Here is a 21,537-nt window from a genome sequence, read left to right as displayed (position 1 = left end):
TTTTAAAATAACTTTACCTTGAAGTCGGAGAGCGTAGTGGTCGAATGGCTTCGTCACACATGACTTGAAAACATTTTAAGATTTTTTTTTTTTTTTTTTTTTTTTTTTTTTGCAGAGTCTACAGGAAGTAGACCTGCTCTGATACCATACTGTAACACCCTAATCTAATTAAAGTGTTAAAATGAATTTAAATGACTTTTGATAGCGAAAAACATAAGGATTTAAATTATAAAGAAATTCAAAGAAATAAATTCCTAAATAAAATATTTGAAATAACTTTAAAAGAAGGCCAGCCATGGAGGAAAAACTAATATGATAACATTAAACCTGATAAGTTATATTAAAATCTCAAAAGTAGTTTTAGACTTTGAAACTATACAAGCAAAAGGCTAGATGTAACTACGCCATCATATTTTTCAAAAAAATATATATATACTTGACGCGCCCATTCGATCCTCCACGCGTCTCCAACCTTAGTTACCTGAAAATGTTAAATATGGGATGAGCATATGAAATATACTCAGTGTGGGAAACATGCAATAATTGTCCACGTTAATAAAATGGTCAACACATACGCACTGCACTGTACTGATAACTGAAATTCGCACGGTGGCATACCAAGGACTTTAAAGTCCTGGACCCATTGAGCAGGCCCCTGGCGAATAGGTTGCAACCTTAACTGTAACATGAAATCGCATTGTGGCATACCAAGGACGGTGAAGTCCTGGACCCATTGAGCGGGCCCCTAGCGATATAACTGAATTTACAACACATATGGCAAACACATAATATTAAAATGGACAACAATTAACCACAGCATGTACTGAAATAAATCCCACACCTGTAACTTGAACTTGAAATTAACTGCGAGAATTTAAAGTTCACGTTCCTAGTCGCGCCGCACCTAGTCATATAAATTCAAATAATAAAACATAAGGGCCTAATTGATCTTTATTAGAAAAATAATCTATACTTTAGAAAATTATTCATGAAAGTCTTTAAAAAAACTAAAAATTAGGAAATGATAATTAAAGAAATAATTGTGGGCTTAAATAAATTATACTTGCTATTAAAAGATTAACTAAGTCAAAAGCCCAATAGATTAAAAACAAATAAGGCTCAAGCCCATACTTAAAGCCCAACATCTCTCTATCTCTCTCTTAAATCCCTCTCTGCACTCTCTATTCAACACACACACGCACACTCTCACACACACTCACACACCAGCGCACCCTCTCTCTCTCTCCCTCGTCTTCCGCCGCCGCCGCCCGACCGCGGCGCCGCCCGACGTCTCCCTCTCCTTCCCAGCCTCCCTTTCCCTCTCCCTGACCCCCTTTCTTCCCAGCCTTCCTCTCTCCCCCAACCTCTCTCTCCGTCGCGACCAGACAACCATCTGACGCCGCCCCCTGCTCCGGCGAGCAGCCAGCAGCTGCCGCCTCTACTCCCGCCGTCAACAGCGCAGCTGTAGCGCCGCTGGGACAGCAGCACCGCAGCAGCCACCAGACGCCCTCTCTTCCTCTTCTAAACCCTATGCCCCAAATCCTCTTCAACTTCTTCTATTTTCTATTCCAATTTTTCTAATTTCCTTTTTCTGTAAAAAAATTATGGATATGAATTCTATTTGATTTCTTATGAAATATAGATAATAGATTTGATGATGTGTATGCATGTTTTGGATTTGAAGAATGAGATTTCTCGTAGAAAATCTGGTTTTGGCATGAATTGGAAGAAACGATTGAGATGCTGAAATAAAATTACATAAGCTCTTTACAAGAATTAAAATTTACCAATTGATGATGTGCAGTGAGAAGTAGCCGATTGAGTTTATACGGTGAAGTGCACAGATGAGGAAAAAAAAACGAATTGGGGATGAATTGAAGTTTAAATAGGGTGAATTTCTTGCTCTTCAAGGATTTGAAAGTGAAATTTGTGGCTGAGGACAAATACTTGCTCCCTAAGAATTAAAATGTGTGGCTGAGGATGAGAAAAATCGAGAATTGCGGCTGGATAGGGAGAAATTAATAAAAATGTAACTGAAAATGATAACCAGAGTTTTGGGCTCTTAAGGGCGGTAAGTAATTTGAAATAAGGCCCAATAGACAATTTGAAATGTTCAATTATGGCCCAAAAGTAGAGAACTATGTAAATATTTATAAATGATCAACTTGAGCATAAAAATTTTCATTTGCTAAATTAATAATCTGTAATCTAAAATTCTTTATCTAACTAGGGGCGCGACTATATATTTTACGAACATGCTATATAAATATTCTTTTCATGATTTAAAATTAGTTAAAATATAAATAATGCAATCAAACAAATAATTAAATAATTAAATGGGTTCGGGCTGTCACATGATTACATTTCAATTCCGCACCTCCAATACGCCGATGATACGGTCTTCTTGATGGAGGATGATGAAAGAAATGCAGTGGCAGTTAAAAGGATTCTCAGAGTGTTCCAGCTACTGTCAGGGCTTGCTGTGAATTTCAAAAAATGTTGTCTCTTCGGAGTTGGGGTCGAGGAGGATAAGATCGAGAGGATGGCGGCTGTTTTGGGTTGTGATGTAGGCTCCTTACCTTTCAATTACCTCGGTATTAAAGTGGGTAGCAAGGGCAAAAAGGTTGCTGATTGGAAATACTTGGTTGAAAAGGTGAGAAAGAAAATCGATTCGTGGAAAAATGGGAAGTTCTCTCTCGCGGGCCGAGTGACCTTGGTGAAGGCTGTGCTTCAATCTATACCGATTTACCAGCTCTCTTTTACCTGTTTACCAAAATCAATTGTGAGTTCTCTAAATGCTTTACTTGGTAATTTTCTGTGGGGAGGGGGTTCTAGTAAAAGTGCGATTGCTTGGGTGAAATGGAAGGTGCTTTGTGCTTCAAAAGATGAAGGAGGCTTGGGGCTTAAAAATATTGAGTGGTTTAATCAGGCACTTGTCGTTAAATGGTTGTGGCGGTACCTTACTGGAAGGGACATGCTTTGGGCTAAAATTGTTAGGTCCACTTATGGTGAGGTTGAGTGGGGAGAGACAGGTCTGGAAAACGCGGGGAAAGGTAGATTTAGAGATGGGTGGTGGCCGAAGATCGTTTCTGCGGCGGGAGGGGCGAGCAATTTTTGGTTTGTTCAAAATTTGAAGCCAAAGGTGGGGGATGGGAAGACCTTTAAATTCTGGAGTCAGTGGTGGGTTGGACAAAAGCCGTTGAAGTTTACTTTTCCTAGACTTTTTCAGTTGAGTGCTAATAAAGAAGCTGCAATCTGTGAAGTTGGGGAATGGACTGATACTGGATGGTGTTGGGATTTAAGGTGGAGAAGAGTGCTATTTGACAGAGAGAGGGAAGGAGTTTCGGAGTTGCTTAGCCTTGTTTCTGGTACTAATCTGTGTGCAGGTAACAAGGACGGATGGACATGGAGTGGCGACATTGGGAGAGGCTTTACAACCAAGTCCGCTTATGAAGCTATTAAAGATCAAGCAAACGAGACTACGGAGGCGGTGGAGGAAACTGATATGAGTACGAAGGTGTGGAAGATCCCTATTCCAAACAAAGTCAAGCTTACCGCATGGAGAATTTTGAAGAACAGAATTTCAACGTGTGACAATCTCTCGAGAAGAAATGTGATGTTGTGTGAAGTTGAGGTGGGATGTAACGCCTGTTTTCATCGGTAGGAATCCACGAACCACTTGTTGATCCACTGTCCAAAGACCTCAAAGGTATGGGAAGCAATCTTTCAATGGCTCGGAGTTAGCATGGCGCAGCCATATGACGTGTCCTCGCACTTTCAGTTCTTTACTAGTTTGAGTGGCCGGAAAAGAAATAAGAAGCTCTTGATGGCTCTTTGGTGTTGTACTACTTGGCTTATTTGGAAAATGCGTAATGAGAGTAGATTTGAGAACAAAAGATGGGAGAGTGCAAACCTGTTTGGAGAAATCAAAGTTAGAGTGTGGAGTTGGGGTAGAATTTTTGATTTTGTTAACGATGGAGTTGGGATTCATAGGTGGATGTCGAATGATGAATCACCGATGATTTTGTAATCTTCTTGGTACTACTGGTGCCTTTTCGTTCTATAATATTTACTTTCCTTATCAAAAAAAAAAAAGACTATATAAAGATTATTCATGACATGCATCTATACTCGATTTCACCGAAGTTGGGGGAAACCGGGAAGACCTCTAACAAAATTAAAAAATAGTTGAATGAAATTCGAACACCTGAAAATATAAAATAAAATTTGAACCCCCGAATTAGCGAAACAGAAAAACATACCAAATATTTTTGTCACAAATGTTTTAATGAGACTAACATTATTGCTTATTGGTATATATATACTTTATATTAGATATTGAGAGATAAATACACTGGGCCGACATTTCTTTCTTTTTTGTTTTGTTTTTATTTTACTTTTAAATTGCAAGCTATTATCTTTTCAGGGATTAAAAGCACAGTTATATTTGGAGTATCTTTTTGTGTAATTTTGTAGTTTTATGAATTTTATTATTTTACATCTTAATCATAATGAGACTAACATTATTGGTATATGTTAGGTCCCGGGGGGTCTCGAATAGGTGTATGGGGGGAATACACCTATGAGCTATTTTTACAAATTCCTCAATCAGATGGATCTCAAGATAGAGATCTAAACGAAACTTTACACGCAAACAAAGACACCTGTTGACTGAAAACAGTTTTGACCAAACAGGGTTGATGACTGATACTGAACGCTCTTCAGTAAGGAGTTATCAGTTAAGTTACTGGAACTTAATTGATGCACTTATGGGCTTCAGTCGAGTTTGCTAAAACAGAGATGATAACACTCTTTCTGACTATCAAAAGATAGATCAGTCAGACTGATATCATACGCGGCGAAAATTAAACTTAGTTTCGCAATAGCCTCGGTTGAGCACGTTGTTGGTCTTAGGTTTCTCTTTGCCGTTAATCAGTATTCAGTTTATCAATTGAAACAACACAAGTAGGAATGTAAAACTGAAAGCTGTAAACAACACAGAGATTTTTACGTGGTTCGGAAAAACCCTTTCCTACATCCACGGTCGGTTGATCAGACCAACAATCCACTCAGCAAGTGCTTAACAGGTGCACTGCAAACCAAACCGTGTGCTTACCGGGTGCACACAACCGTACCACTGAAGAAAACCCTTCTTCAGTACCCACACTTCACTCGCGTCGGATTTCTCTTGCTTAGCACAACCCGCGCTAAGACTCTCAGAGTCAGAAAACCCTTCTGAACTCCGAATCACTCAAAACACTCAAATCTTTCTTTTGGAAAGGAGGTTTGAACGAATGCCAACTATACTGCAAATAACAAATTCTTTGTAGCAAGTTTGACCTTGGCTTCTGGGTAAACATATGTTTGTCTAAGGTCTAAGAGAATGTATGTAATCAGCAGTGACTGATTTTGGCTTTGGAATTCTCTTCTTCGATTCAAGCTTTGGGAAGGTTAAACTTTAGGCTGAGTAGCAATTTCGGCAGAGCTTCAGCTTATGTCGTTGAATCGGTGAAGGTTGAAGTGATCCTCGAGCGCTATTTGTAGGAGAACTCTTGAATAGATCCGTTGGCGTAGAACGTCCTCAAGATTTCTTCCGTTGGAGAGCAATTCGAATTTGGGCTGAGGCTTTAATCTTCGAGGTTCCTTGTCTGGTGGAAACGACTCTCTTGAGGGACAGGAGATGTGACGTCTCTGATAAAGTAACCACCAAGTAGGAATGACCTCTGCAGATATAAGATCCTGAGATCTCTGCATTTAATGCGGCTGTACTCTTGTGAGTACGTGGCTTCCTTTGAACGTTGGAAGATCAGTCCGAGGAAGAATGATCAACTGATACTTGACTTTAGTATCAGTCTGTGGCACGCATTAAGTAATCAGTTCCAAACTGATTCTTCAACTAATACTTCAGTTGGTATCTTCAGTCTTCAGTATTCAGTCTTCCGAAACGCATACTAAACTAGAAACGAACTCTAACACTTGAGTTCAAAACTGTTCTAGTCTATTACAATTAAGACCTATGAATTTTGGTATCATCAAAACAAGGATTAGGATATTCCACAAGGTTCCCAACAGTATACATATACTTTATACTACCTTCTTCCACAAAAAAATAGTCCTAGTAAGGCACGCCACATGTTTTAATAAAAATAGTTATTGTATTGTGAGTGGCTAGAAAGAATTTCACTTAAAAACTTGTGTTTATAATGATTAATGATAATTAATTGTATTGTGAGTGAAGGATAATAAGACCCACCATGTAATAGATAGTCTCTAAAAATAGAAAGAGACTAATTTATGTGGGCATCTAAGAGCATCCACATCCGTTGAGTCAGTTAGAGGCCCGTCCACGGATGAAACCATTTATGAATTATGAGTCAATCCCCTGCATTGGGGAGGTTCATCCAATTGACTTATATCTATTTTTTTTTTTGGTAATTGACTTATACCTATTAAGTTTTTTTTATTACTCTCACCGTCCCTGAAATAAGTTTTTCTTTTTCCTTTTTGGGACGTCCCTCAAATAAGTTCCTCTTTCTTTCTTTCCATTTTTGGACAACTACCCCACCACTAATAATACTTTATTTATTCTTACTTTTTACTTTTTCACCACTCCCAATACTAATTATAACACTTTTTCACCTTTTCACCAATCCCAATACTAATTATAACATATTTTTTTTCACTATCAATACATTTTACCACATTTTCTTAAAACTCGTGCCGTCCCCAAAGAGGAACTTATTTTGGGGACGGAGGGAGTATTATTTTTTTTATTTTTTAAGTGGCACGTGTATTACACGCGCATGCATAAAATAACGGAAGAGTCCGGCTCATTTATATGAGTCGAGCTCGAGTCGCTCCCTCTCTGCATTGATCGATTAATCCGTCAAATTAATTTGAGTCGGGCGAATGAATCAATTAATATAGGTGCTCTAAAAAAAAAAAATCTGTGGAGGAAATTAGTAATGATTTAACGAGTGAAGAAGTAGGGTTTTTCAGCATAATGCTTGATCAGAAAAAAGCAAAACTATTAATATTAGCGAACATCATGACTTTTTTGTTTTTAATCTATAGAAAAACGGTGCACGTTCATCTACAGATTGCAATATATGAGTAAAATCAATAATTGAAAGAGGACAAACGATGGTTTCCTTTTCTTTCTTTTTTTTTTTTGATTTTACCAATAAGATTCACAATAAAATTTGATGATCGGAAAAATGAAACCGAATGGTAAATTACCAAAAGAAAAAGCGAAAAAAAATAAAAGTCCCACCTTATTTTACCAAAATTAAAAGGCAGAACTGAATTTGTCAAAACAAGTGGAGCGTGAGTATTTTTATTTTTTTGGCAATCAACCATTAAAAGAGTACAAATTTTCAACCCCATAAAGAAAATTACTACTACTACTCTATTTCTCTAAAAAATAAAAGGAAGAAAAAGAAAATATCAAATATCGTAAACCAGTAATTACTACTCTACCTCATTGGCCACCGGTCGGACCCGTCCGCGCGTGCAGTGGACTCACCGATCAAGCGCGTACGGCACGGTTACCTGGTCGGTGAGTTTTTTGTTTATCCGATAAATTAAATGGAGCACTGACAATTTTTACTCTGACCTATGCCCCAGATTGTCACTGTTATTCCCGCTCATTTTTTTCTTTTCGATTAAATTCAAATATTAAAAATTCCGGTCTCTCGCACTCTAATCCCGGCGATTGCCGGTACCCTCCTAATTTGAAGCGGGGAAGTTGTACAGTCGGCTGCTCGTGTAGTACCGTGCTATGCAACAAGGAAATGTACATCAAATATTACCTGATATATATATTTCCTTTTTATTTCCAACCTGGAGCTTCGCACACTATAATAATCAAATGCATTTAAATTCAAAAAAACTTTAGAAATAAAGAATACAAAAATACCCTTCAAGTCATTCTCACTCCTCACCAGTCCACCTCCCCCCCTCTTCTCGCGCTCCTCTCTCTCTCTCTCTCTCTCTCCACAACCTCTGTTTTATCTCTCTACAAGTCGTCTTTGTCTTTAAGAAGAAGAAAATAAGCTATCTCGCTGCATACCTTTCTTCACACACCCCTACGTGTTCGTGTGTGAATAGATACATATCCATTTATATATCTCCGTTCAAGCTTCTTTGACAGAGAGCATTTTCTGCCGAGAGAAAGCGACAACAAATCCGGAAAAGAGAATCGAACAATGTCGTTTGCTTTGCGAGCTCGCACCACGTGATTTCTGACACATTCTTCTTCTGCATTTCATCTTCTTCTTTTTTTGGCCCCAATTTTTTAATCAGTAGATATGAATACTCATACACATTGGTGGAAGTAAAGCAACTGATTGAACAGAGCGGTGCGATTTCTTTTTGTTGTTTTTTCTCCTTTCTGTGGAGTAATGGCGAGCTCATCTTCTCGAGGAAGGAGCAGCTCACCGTTCCAGTATCAGAAACCGACGAGTCCGTACTCGTCGACGTCGTCCACATCGTCGCTGATGAACGGTCGGTTAATGCCGAAGTCGTGCTCTTCTTCTGTGACGTCATTTTACGGCGGCGGCGGCGATGGTTACGGCGGTAGATCCACGACGCCGGGACAGAGTAGAGGGGATTATCCGCTGGACCAGACGCCCGTGAGTTACCCGTCGGTGGAAGACCAGATGATTTGCGAACCAGATAATTCAACTTCGAGATCGGGGGATAGCATTTCGGTGACGATTAGATTTCGGCCATTGAGGTGCATTTGAACTTCATGACAGATCTGATTTTGACTGATTCTCGATGTTTCAAAATTCAAATTAGGGGATTCTACGAAGGTAGGGCAGGATATGAGAGGATTGAATTTGAACTGATTTTGGCATTTTCTATTGTGTGACAGTGAGCGGGAATATCAGAGAGGAGATGAGATTGCGTGGTATGCAGATGACGATAAAATTGTGCGGAATGAGTATAATCCGATGACTGCCTATGCATTTGGTATGCTTCTTTCCATCTTTGGCATATTCTATCATACTCTGACTTGATAGATCATAGATGATCTAAATACTGTATTGGATGAGCTGAAATTTATGTTCAACTCTTCAGCTATTGAGATTTTGAATAATGTGATAACACCGGATGTTTGCTATCTAATTTTCTAAATTGGGAGTATTAACATTCATATCTTATTTCTTCTATTTATATTGTTTTTTCCTTTGACAGACAGGGTGTTTGGGCCTGATACGATTACTGAAGAAGTGTATGAAGTAGCTGGTCGACCTGTAGTTAAGGCTGCAATGGATGGCATAAATGGTACGCTCAACCCAATGGCTGTTTATTTGATGAAGCTGAACTCCAAGTTGGTGATTGTTGATTTTCAAATTAGGACTTGTTAAAACTGACTCAAGCTCTGGATTCTCATTCTTTGTATCAACTTTCAAATCTCAGTTACGACTGATTCACTGATGTAGTATGCATAGTATGCTAATGGGGTGTGCTAATTAACACTTGTTGGTGGATATGCAGGAACCGTATTTGCTTATGGTGTTACTAGCAGTGGAAAGACACATACTATGCATGTAAGTTAAATTCATCATTATGATGCATCCTTATTGATGTTTTGTCTACTACTTGTGGTAGAAGGATGCTATAAATCACTAATCAAGTTGTATCTCAGAATGGGAGTTGCTAGAAAACTGAATACATGGAATGCGACTAAACTTTTAGAGAAAAGTTAATGCTATTATCCTAGTTCACATGTGATTTATTAATTATCTTGAAGAAATGATATCATGAACAATGATTGGTACATATAATGTTTGACATCCTAAATGTCAAAAAACCATCATAATATGGGCTTGTCATTTGAGTGTATTAAATGTTACTGAGTTTTTAATACTTGTATATGGTGAACATTCCTTAAGCAGTAACCATATCTAAAACTAGCTACTTAATTGCTGTCGCACAATTCATCTAGTGTCGAAGATGACATGTTTATATACATGTCCTGAGGTTTTGCCTTATGGTCTTTGACCATCTGCTTTTGTTTACTTGTCCTGAGGCTCCCAAGGGAGTTTCAAGGTTTTGTTTCAGTGACGGAATGATTTAGCTAAATCTCATTGTTGTGTCCATATCTTATCAGGGGGATCATGATTCTCCTGGCATAATACCATTAGCTATAAAGGATGTTTTCAGCATTATCCAAGATGTAAGTTTGCTTGTCCTTTTCTCCATGTTTTCGTTAGCTCCATTGATTGCATCCTAAATACAGAGAGGATTTTTTGTCTATGCTTCTGTTTTGTTAACTAAAGCAAACTTTTTATTGATACATGGATGACTAATGTTAATCTCCTACCAGACTCCAGGTCGCGAATTCTTACTTCGGGTGTCATATCTTGAAATCTATAATGAGGTCAGTGATAGATTATGGTATTCTAGATTGGACAATGCACCATGGACGTGGGGCATAAGAATCATCTTTTGCTCTATGATCTTAGTTTATTTTATAGTTCTACATGTTTTGAGGAGCAAATCCTTCAGTACGTGAAGTGTAAAGTGTCCCTGCCCTTAAAATTTATAGTGTGGAATCTACATCTTACTGGACTTATATGCTCCAAATCTCTAGTGCAAAGCGCCTAGCCTAGCCGTCTTATGTGGAATCTCTTATGTTTCAAAGTTTTGTGACTCGTACCTTTTGATATCTGTGCTACCAGGTGATTAATGACTTGCTGGATCCAACTGGTCAGAATTTGCGTGTCAGAGAGGATGCACAGGTTTTTATTCTTGTGATTGTCCTTTCTTATTGGCATATTTGCTTTTACACTATAAGCTGCATCTTTGCAATATGGGAATGGTTTAATTATTTGTTCAAATCTTCTTGTCAGCTAGGTGATAACGTGAATTCGGATTATTGTCCTTGTCGAACATTTGCAACTGATATTAATTAGAATAGCTGAGAAACTGGATTCACAATCAGAACTTGTTGATCAATTGAATCAATATTACCGCTCTGCTGAAACTGTTGAGAACTCACGTTTCTGTTGAATTAGCACTTCTTTATACTTCACATTGACTGCTGATTTGCTCACCTTCGCTGAATATGTGCAGGGGACTTATGTCGAGGGTATTAAAGAGGAAGTTGTTTTGTCACCTGGACATGCTCTTTCATTTATTGCTGCTGGAGAAGGTATCTGCCACAGTGTTTCTGTTAGGAAAATACATCTTCCCTAGTGGTTTCCATTTTAACTCTTCAATGACAACAACCCTTACGTTCACTCAGGAAAAGCTTGTATTGAAGCTTCATCCAACTACTTTATTTTTCCTCTTGATGCTATCCCATTTTAAAATTGACACTATGTATTGGTGTTCAACTTCAAATTCTAGCATTTCTTTTTTCTGTAGAAAACCTTTTGTATATCTTAAGCATTTATGATCAATAAGAAATACAACCTTGCAGAATAAGAGACCATTTGAAGGATTCCACAATAGTCGCACTTTTACTTTCAGCCAACGTTGGCTGGGTACCAAATTATTAATCCATTCAATTTTATGGCACTAGCCTTTTAATTTGCTAATACACTTTCAACATGTGAAGTAGAAACACTCGAACTTGGGCTAGAATTGACAGAGTAGGAACACGTGAACTTGGACTAAAAGTGACAGAGTAGCCACAAAGACAATTCAATGAGATTGGCCAAATTTGTCCTTTCCGAGCCCAAACTTTTATAATAAAATTTGAGTGGCTAAAATGGAATTTTTCTCTATGTATGCTATGAGCTCTAGCACAGTTATTGATTTCATTTAATGTCTTCTAATATCGGCAATACATTTAGGAGTGCAAATTGTAATCACTAATCAGAGTAACAGGGTCATTAGTAGAATTAATTGTCTTCATGACTTAAAACTAATATAAAATATCCTTATTCATACTTCTAATTGTATTGATGAAGAAATATATTAATGTCTGATATAACTTATTTATTACTAAAAACTATGGATCAATAGTTTGATACTTATTCTTACGTCACGGCAGAACATCGTCACGTTGGATCAAATAATTTCAATCTATTCAGCAGCCGTAGTCATACAATATTTACGTTGGTATGTCATTTCTACTTTTCCTTTACTGTCCTCATTGTCACTCATTATAGATATTGCAGCAAAGTTATGTCCCTTCTCTTTATTCTCATGAAGGCGTATTTATCCTTTTGGAACTTCATTTTTCTTTTGACAGTAATTTATGACCTTTTCTCATTATGTCCCTTTTTTATGTCTGCATTCTGGAATTTTTCCCTTAGTATTATGTTTCATCCCTTTTTTGTTGTTCTTATGTCTTCAGTAACTTTAATTTCAATCACCTACAATTGGCAATGGTTCTTTCGTGCTACAGATGATTGAAAGTAGTGCGCATGGAGATGAGTATGATGGGGTTATATTCTCACAATTGGTATGCATATTTACCTTATCATTGAATAAGGAAAATAAACTGTTGCTATCATAGTGAAATATATTGCATCAATAAAAAGTTTTCCCACTTTGTTTGGCTTCATTTCTTTAGAACTTAATCGATTTAGCTGGATCTGAGAGCTCAAAAACTGAAACAACCGGCCTACGGAGAAAGGAAGGATCATACATTAATAAAAGTCTTCTAACACTTGGATCTGTGAGTACTTAACCTTTCTGGTTATCGTTTAAATTATGTTTCTCTAATATCTGCCCTATCTTTCTGTTTGCTTGATTTTTAGTTTGGACCTCTACATTATTCTATCTTGTTGCAACATTTAGGTGTTTTGAGTCATAGAGTGACCGTAACCATGCTCTTACGTATTTATATACTTGAATATTCCATATCTTCCTTGTATATTTATCTGTTTTGATTTGGTCATCTTTTGTGATGTGAAGGTGATTGGGAAACTTAGTGAAGGGAAAGCGTCACACGTTCCTTACCGAGATTCGAAACTTACCAGACTTTTACAGTCCTCACTAAGTGGGCATGGACATGTTTCGGTGAGCTTATATTAAATGATATGATTTTTTACTTTACTGATATAGCAGCTCATGAGATGTTGTCTAGTACACTTTATCTTTGACTTATTTGACATTAATTGTTTCTTTGTGTACTTGGATATCTTGACATATAAGCCTTATTTCTCTATGAACATAATATATCTATGTTGGACACTTAAGTTAGCTATTTCTTTTCGTGTGCATTCCTTTCTAATTTGATGATTTTCGAAGGCCTCTGACTTCTGGTTCCAACTTTTGAAAGCTTATATGTACAATTACTCCAGCATCAAGTAATTTGGAGGAAACACATAATACACTAAAATTTGCAAGCAGGGCAAAGCGTGTTGAAATATATGCCTCGCGTAATAAGGTTAGATGGGTTTCTTTTTTATTGTTAGTAGTGGACCCAGACCTGGAATCACTAATTTGTGTTAATCTATCAGATAATTGATGAGAAATCACTGATCAAGAAGTATCAACGAGAAATATCATGTCTCAAAGAAGAACTTGATCAACTCAGGAGTGGGGTGATAGTTGGCGTCAACCATGAAGAAATTTTGGTCCTAAAACAGCAGGTACCTATACTTCGGGAGCAGTGTGGGGAGCTAAATAAAATGCTAAAAGTATATTAATATTCTACTTAGTGAACATCCTGAGAAAGCACTTAGCTCGTTGCTCTCTTTGTTGAGTGTTACACAGTTGGAAGAAGGACAAGTCAAAATGCAATCGAGATTGGAGGAGGAAGAAGAAGCTAAGTCAGCTCTAATGAGCAGAATTCAAAGGTTAACAAAGTTAATACTTGTTTCCTCAAAAAATTCAATGCCTGGATACTTGGGTGAGACACCTTCTCACCAAAGGAGTCTTTCCGCTTCTGAGGATGATGTAAGTAGCTCATAATTATTTTGTTCTGTATATTATAATTTGTGTTGTTTTATCTTTTATTGAAATCAACTTAATCTTTTGCATCAAAGTTATTTTTTTATTCTTTACTGATTACTTATTTTACGTAGAACCACAAAAATATGAGATTCTTGTATAAAGGCTTGTTATAACTATCTTTAGATCTTCCAAGTGGGTCAACTTTCTTATGTTCTAAGACCTCAAAGAAAAATTAGTCTGTCTTGTTCATTTACCATTTCTTGTTCTCTTGTCTAACAGAAATTGGATGTTCTGCATGATGGTTCTGTAAAACTTGGCGAGAATCAAAAAGATTCTTCTTCTGCTTTAACTATTCCATCAGATGCTTATCATTTTAAACATAGAAGATCATCCAGCAAGTGGAATGATGATATTTCACAAGCTGGCAGTACTTTAACTGAAACAACTCGAGCGGGTGAACTTATTAGTGGTTCTTCCTGTGCGTCAAAACTGCCTATAGTATGTTCTAACTCCTTTCCTAACACACTGTGCCTGCATTAAATTTTTAGTGTAACTATTAGCTGTCTAGGTTGGCAATAAAAAAGAAAGTGTTGTGCTATATCCAAAGTATACAAAATAATACTAAATATTGACTATTATCTGCAGAGGTATACACGTAGCATTTGGGTCATTTGGTATTGAAAAACAATCCCTGTTTTTGTTGAATCCTCCGTACTATAACTCTTTTCCTAAATCTTTTTCATGGTATTACGTCCGTTTCTACATATAACCCTTTGTTAGCTTGAGCAGGAACTTCTTGTTTGAGTCTTAGATCCCGGTGAAGGAACATCAGTTTGTTTAAAATATTTCTAAACAGCTCTCTTTTTAATTTGCTACCAACTGTAGGATGAGGTGACAATGTCAGATCATATGGACCTTCTGGTGGAGCAAGTGAAGATGCTTGCAGGAGAGATTGCTTTTGGCACGAGTACCCTAAAGCGCCTAGTAGAGCAGTCTGTGAACGATCCTGAAAGCTCAAGAACTCAGGTAATCCTAATACCATTTTCAAGAATATGGCTAATGATATTGCTGTTTGTTGTGTTATAAATTTCTATGTGTATGCTCGGGTAGTTGGTGAAGTAGTTTTGGGACTAATAAAATTGTCGTTCTAATCACAGATTGAGAACTTGGAGCGTGAAATTCAAGAAAAACGGAAGCAGATGAGAGTTTTGGAACAACGAATAGTTGACAGTGGTGAAGCTTCAGTTGCTAATGCGTCAATGGTTGAAATGCAACAGGTTTCTCTATTTATATTGAATTATTAATGTGTTTTACAGCCTGCTTATTTGATACTAGCTTGGGATTTATTGTTGATTGTGTTCTCTCTCTCTCCTTTTTGTTGTTTTGTTTTGCGGCAGACCATTACGAAGCTCATGACACAGTGCAGTGAGACGGGTTTTGAGCTTGAGGTTTTTGTCTCCTTCTACTCGTGTTTTCTTGTCAATATTGCCCTTATTTCCGTCATGCTATCACCTGCCATTTTCTGTCATGCTTTTTCCAACAAATAGTGATAAATTGTTGTTGGGTTTACCTAACTCTTCCTTGACCTTGCAATGCAGATTAAATCCGCAGACAACCGTGTACTTCAAGAACAGCTTCAGAATAAGGTAAATCTTAACAGTGATCATTATTACAATTATTATTTTTGTAATTTATTACTTGTTATCGCCTGCCACACTTGCCAGATAGTCCTCCCTCCCCCTCCCCCCCCCAAAAAAAAAGAAAAAGAAGAAGAAAACAAAAAGAAAGATACCAAAAGGAAAAATACTCTGCCTTATTGTTTATAGTTCCTTACCTTTCTGTCGATAATCTGCCCACTTAAGGTGATTATTCTTCTTTTACTATCAGTATGCAGAAAACAAGGAATTGGAAGAAAGGATTCTCCAACTGGAGCAGCAATTAGCTACTGTTTCGAGTGACAATAAGTTTTCCACATCTGGAAATTGTGTCCCTGATGAATATACTGAAGAGTTGAGAAAAAAAGTTCAGTCACAGGTAATTCTTTTCTATACTCTTGATGAATTAATAGCGTTATTGAAATGGTCAACAATTCAAATGATATACTATTTTTTAATCATTATTTGAACCAATATTTTTCATATTTTACTGAATACTGGTTAATAAAGAGGATATGGATAATTGAGATTCCAAATTGTGACTTCGTTTGTTGCTACATGTTATTAGAAGAATCTTTACTTTACTTGCTAAAGCTCCATGAAATTTTTACACCTTATTTTTGTTTCGTGTCTTACATCTTTTACTGTCATGTTACAATTTGTTGTTGGCAACTTTTATTGCCTAAAATCGTTATGCATCAAAAGGATTTAATAAGGCTTTTCATTTTTGACATTTGATCAAACTGATGCTGGTCTATCAGGAACTTGAGAATGAAAAGCTGAAACTGGAACGCGTTCAAATTCTAGAAGAGAATAGTGGATTGCATGTCCAAAATCAGAAACTAGCTGAGGAAGCTTCTTATGCCAAGGAACTAGCATCAGCTGCTGCAGTAGAGCTAAAGAATTTAGCTGGTGAAGTTACTAAGCTGTCTTTACAGAACGCAAAATTAGAGAAGGAAATGCAGGCGGCTCGTGAGTTGAGCACTAGAAGTTCTAGCAGTCATGGTGGAAACCGGAAGCACAATGATGTTCAAAGAACTAATCGTAGAGGTCGGGTTTCTGGCAGAGCAAATGAGGTTTCTGGAGTGGTTAATGATGACTTTGACATGTGGAATCTTGACCCCGATGATATAAAAATGGAGTTACAAGCCAGAAAGCAACGTGAGGTCATCCTCGAGGCTGCCTTGGCTGAGAAGGAAATTTTGGAAGACGAGTACAGGAAAAAGGTTGATGAGGCAAAGAAGAGGGAAGCGGCTCTGGAAAATGATTTGGCTAACATGTGGGTACTCGTTGCTCGTCTAAAGAAAGAGGCTACTGCTATGCAAGAAACAAAGGTTAGCGGCACTCAGAATGAAGATGCAGCCCAGTTAGCTGACACGAAAAGTGATGGTGGCCGCAAAGATACACTGCTTCAAAATCGTCAAGCTCAAGAAAACTCTATTGCCACTTCAGTCGTTGCCAAAGAAGAGCCGCTTGTTGTCCGCCTGAAGGTGAATTATTGCTTCCTCACACTTTAAACATGCACATTATTCGAAAACTGCTCATTTTAAATTCTTCTATGTGCAAAATCTAGAAATATTGTCTGCACGAGTTCTGCTAAATTAGCTCACTATTCTAATCTAAAAGAACAATCATGTGGTATTATCATTTTCTTCGAATTCGTGAAGGCTCGAATGCAAGAGATGAAGGAGAAAGAGCTTCGACACAGTGGGAACGGAGATGCGAACTCTCATGTGTGTAAAGTATGTTTCGAATCTCCTACAGCTACCATGCTTCTGCCGTGTCGTCATTTTTGCTGTAAGCCATTTCCTGATTGAAATCATGTTACAACTTCATTGCTCAAACAAGCGCATCATTTACAATAATTTTTAATATCATTGCAGTATGCAAGTCATGTTCCCTTGCATGCTCAGAATGTCCGATTTGCCGAACAAATATCGGGGATAGGATTTTTGCCTTTACTTGACAACGCAGTTAACCACTTTGGAGATAAGGTGAGGCTAAAATATACCCTTTTATGTCTCACTTTGATGTATTTAACAACTATCACATATCTACTCAATTTATTTTTATCATAACTATAAAAGTTCGATTTATTGGGTCTTGCAGGGATCACAGTTCTCTCCAATGTTCACCTGCAAAATGCAGGTTCCATTCTTTCATTGATTAATCTGTATGTAATTCAAACTCAACTTATATTATCGTGCTTCGTCTCTTTCTCTGTACAATGGGACTGTGCTTCCCGAGCCCCCTTGAGGCGAAGACGACTGAGTAAGCTCACAGTAGATATGATGCTCCACGGACGACCTCCGCCCGTGGAAGAAACAAACTTGCTCTTTTGATGGAACTTGTTATTTATGCAGAGCATTGTTAATTTTATTGTGCTCCCTTTGTATAAATAGTAAGTCACTGAATCTCCCAACTCTTGTGATGCAAGAGAAAAAAAAAAGTAATGAAATTGTCAATAATGACAAGCAATTATGCTGAAACTTTGTTGTGTACATTCCATTATTCCTTTTCGTAGATGGAGAGAGCATCATATATGTGCATTGCTCTTGCACCCGTTGGTTCTTAGAAATTAATAATTACTAATAAAAATGGATAATTGTTTACAAGTTTGGCTTTTCTTAGTAAAAGCTTCCATGCAGAAAGTACTACTTTAAAATTGTTTGTTTTTATGTGTTTTATTATATGGATAACGCTAACTCTCTTTTGATAAATTCATATTCATATCTTTCTCTATGGTATTTAGCGATTGAAAGGATGCTCACACAGTAAGCTATGGATCTTGATTTTCATTAAAAGTTACTCATATTTTCAAGGAAACAAGGTAATATATCAGATGTCCAAACAGTACCCCATAAATATCTTAATGTTTTAAGGAATAACATTTGGTATATAATGTTTATACTTTGTCACAATAATATTTCAAATATTTTTTTTACGTGGAAAATATATGCGTCACATCAGTATTACCAATTGGAGGTGGACAGGGTGTATAGTGCGGCAGTGAAATGATGAATTGTGTCCCAAGTCGTAGTTTTGAGATCAAATGTAGGATATTTTTCTGACATTCTCATAATAATATTAGGTGCCAAGATGTTACTCCTCCATCCATAGAAACATGAGTCATTTTTTTTAAACATAAAATTTTAAAAAATAATATATAATGCATTAATTGTGAGATGAAAAAGTGAAAAAACTGAATAAAAAAAATTGCCATATAAAAAAAATGTAACAAGTTTCGTGGGATGGTCTAAAAAAATACGATTCATGTTTCGTGGGACGGAGGGAATAATAACTAATATTATTTCAAATTTGATGACTTTTTCTTTTACAATATATGATATTTTCCTTATTTCAATTTATTGATATTTTAAGATAAATTCACATCATATACATTTGAGTGATTACTATTTCATGCATAAACAAACATTTCATTACATTCCAAAATCAACATAGCCTCATCACAGTAATCAATAATTATTATTTGAAGCTTTCATAGAAAATGGATCCCGTCATTTAGGATTTTTTTTTTTTTTTTTTTTTTTTAAGTTTAGAGATGGGGATTGAGATTCGTACCTTGATCACTTAGTTATTCTTACAAAAAAAAAAATTCAAAAATACGTCTAAGCTATAATATTGGGATATGATTTAGATATTTTTTGAAAAGGAAAGCTACAGTAATGTGTTTGCACTGGGCTCATAGTGTTATTTTACCAAAATTGAAATTTATAAAGGTCCGTTTACTTTAATGGGAAATGAAATAATATATTTATTTTTACAAAAATTTTACTAATTTTACATATTTATTATGATATAAAATTTTATTGGGCAGCTTGTTTTCTCTCTAATGTTGGATAATATTTTTGAATAGTAATGTGAAAATGTTTTTCAATATTTTATCCATTTATTTAATAATTTATCCACCAATTTCTAACGAAATAAATAAATGTAGTATATGATAAGTTTTTTTCATTTCTACTAACACAATAAAAAAGAAGGAAAAAAATACTAAGTAATATTTATTTATATTTCCTTAATGAAAACTTCATAATCAAACATAAATGCAGTCTGAGAAGATGATATTATAGAAAGGGTCAAAATTTAAAATACCCACCTTCATAACTTATCTATCAAAAATACACACTTTCACAAAACACATATCAACCATATCCAACTCATCATTAATACCAAAACTACCCCTCAACCAATCCTCAACAAATCCATCATTAAACCATTTTATGTTCAAATTATCAAAATTCAATTAAGACATAATCAGGCCCAACATGCTTCCGTACAACTTCGAAATAATTCAAATCATAAATCAACAGTATACCTTTTGTCGACTGGTCACCTTCCGGAGCTTTTATCGCGTTTTACGGACTTCTTGCCTCCTCGGCCTTCGTCCAACCACACACTCGCAAGTGATGGTTGCAACCTTCTCCCTTCACTGTGTTCCGGCTTTCGCCGAATGGTCACCTTCAGGAATCAGTTTCCCTCCTTCACTGTGTCTCGACTCCAAATATTTTTGTTGAAAAATGAAAAGAAAATATCTTTACTAAACCGGAATAGTTGGACAAAAACTAAGTGTTTATAGAGGAATTATATAATAATTAATTTATTTCATAAAATACTCCCCAAGGGAGGAGACAAACTTGTTTAGCTACTCATAGTAGCTAATACTTGTGTACATAAAAATAAAAAGAAACTAAAACTAAAACGAAAACTTTGAAAACAAGAATTTAAAAAAATTACAAAGATAATTTTCTAGAGAGAGGAAGTGGTGTGTGAAAATGTTGTGAATTTTCGGATGATCTTCTTCTCTCCAGCACTTGGGTTTATATAGAGGTTTGATCCCCTCTATAATTGCTTGGTTGTTGGCCTTGGATTCCATCCTCGTGGCCAGCTTGCTTGAATATGACATCCACCTTCTTTTGTCGGCCTTGATTGCCGACACTTGTTAGTGGCATCACATGATGCTGGACCCCTGCTTTATCTTCTTGTGATAATGCTGGTAGGGGCCGGCTGCTTTTCTTTCCACTCACTTTTGTCCTGGAGCGTTTGGTGAGTGGTCCTCCTGTTCTTCCACCCACTTTTGTCGTTTCTTTTGTGGGTGCGATCCTTGCTGTGAATCACATGATTCACTAAGTTTTGTCGGCCACCTTACTTTTTTGGTGCCCGAGGTGTCCTTCCCTTTGGAGTCTGATGCTTGTCATGTTCATCAGACCTGAACCTCCTTTTATCCGGCTTTGGAAAGAATCCCTTGCCGAATTCTGGCTCCTTCTGCGATGAGCATTGATCGCAGATTTTATCGTTCCATTGGCCTAGATGGGCCATATTGCAAAACTTGCGACGAGTCTCCTGGCTCCCCGCAATCCTGTTCTTCCAAATCATTTGCCGTTTCTTCTCGAAGGATTCTTCGGCAAAAGGAGTGGTTGTTCCTGTCATTGTATTAACTAGGAACGTTCCCAGATCCGAGCTTTGATAGAACTTGAATCTGGACTTCATTTTGTCCATCTCTGTAAGACAGACCCATAGACCCCATGCTCGTCTAGTGGAGATTTGATCCTCCGTGAATGTTGAGACGATTGCGGCCTGGAAGTCGGGAACTTTGATCCTGTTAAGGGCTCCCGTATCAGGTCTCCGAAGCTTAATGAAGTGAAAAGCTTCGCGGATTCCTTTTCCGACTGGCTCTGGCGCTGCACTGAAACAGTACAATTCCAGAACATCTCCCCTTTTGAGGGACTCGTTGTTCTCCCATGTGTCGAACACCGTTTTCTGGATCCATTTTGGTAGACCCTTGATTTCGGTGAAGGCTGGAGCAGTGGTATAAACTGAGGCCAAAGCCCCAAACTCATACCATTCCTTGACATCGTTTGGATTGGCTCCTGGAGTCGTCCAAACCCTTGGATATTTTCCGGCAACATCAACCCGGCAATTTCCCGGATTAATGCCCTTCCTTATGAGAAGTTTCTCCCACCTGTCCTGGTACATCTGCCAAGAAGGAGAAATTTCA

The 21,537-nt window shown here is 37.1% G+C and overlaps 1 protein-coding gene across 2 annotated transcripts; it reads left to right on the top strand.

Annotated features, from left to right (window-relative positions):
• The first annotated feature begins 7,748 nt into the window (after positions 1-7,748).
• LOC131005484 (kinesin-like protein KIN-7D, mitochondrial) lies at positions 7,749-18,007 on the top strand. Of its 2 annotated transcripts, XM_057932485.1 has the most exons (25): positions 7,749-8,737; positions 8,879-8,976; positions 9,202-9,291; positions 9,505-9,557; positions 10,121-10,186; positions 10,337-10,390; positions 10,692-10,751; positions 11,086-11,164; positions 12,011-12,078; positions 12,368-12,424; positions 12,536-12,640; positions 12,880-12,984; positions 13,247-13,354; positions 13,428-13,559; positions 13,684-13,866; positions 14,143-14,361; positions 14,749-14,889; positions 15,021-15,140; positions 15,261-15,311; positions 15,462-15,509; positions 15,751-15,897; positions 16,280-17,008; positions 17,186-17,315; positions 17,402-17,512; positions 17,628-18,007. In XM_057932485.1, exons 1-24 carry the CDS (start codon positions 8,403-8,405, stop codon positions 17,482-17,484), a joined length of 3,261 nt encoding a protein of 1,086 aa, XP_057788468.1. In that variant the 5' UTR covers positions 7,749-8,402; the 3' UTR covers positions 17,485-17,512; positions 17,628-18,007. The 2 variants fall into 2 exon arrangements, with proteins under 2 accessions (XP_057788468.1, XP_057788469.1); XM_057932486.1 differs by lacking the exon at positions 14,143-14,361 and having other exon boundaries at positions 7,891-8,737.
• The last annotated feature ends 3,530 nt before the right edge of the window (positions 18,008-21,537 follow it).

This window comes from Salvia miltiorrhiza, chromosome 1, assembly GCF_028751815.1.
Source record: "Salvia miltiorrhiza cultivar Shanhuang (shh) chromosome 1, IMPLAD_Smil_shh, whole genome shotgun sequence".
NCBI lineage: Eukaryota > Viridiplantae > Streptophyta > Magnoliopsida > Lamiales > Lamiaceae > Salvia > Salvia miltiorrhiza.
Note: the sequence above shows the minus strand (reverse complement) of the source record. Positions and strands in the feature narration are given on the sequence as shown.

Excerpts from the sequence above, each read along its gene's own strand:
- LOC131005484 (XM_057932485.1), top strand. The coding sequence starts at position 8,403 with ATGGCGAGCTCATCTTCTCGAGGAAGGAGCAGCTCACCGTTCCAGTAT. Across the intron at positions 10,752-11,085 it reads GTGTCAGAGAGGATGCACAG|GGGACTTATGTCGAGGGTAT; the intron begins GTTTTTATTCTT and ends GAATATGTGCAG. Across the intron at positions 12,425-12,535 it reads GGGTTATATTCTCACAATTG|AACTTAATCGATTTAGCTGG; the intron begins GTATGCATATTT and ends TCATTTCTTTAG.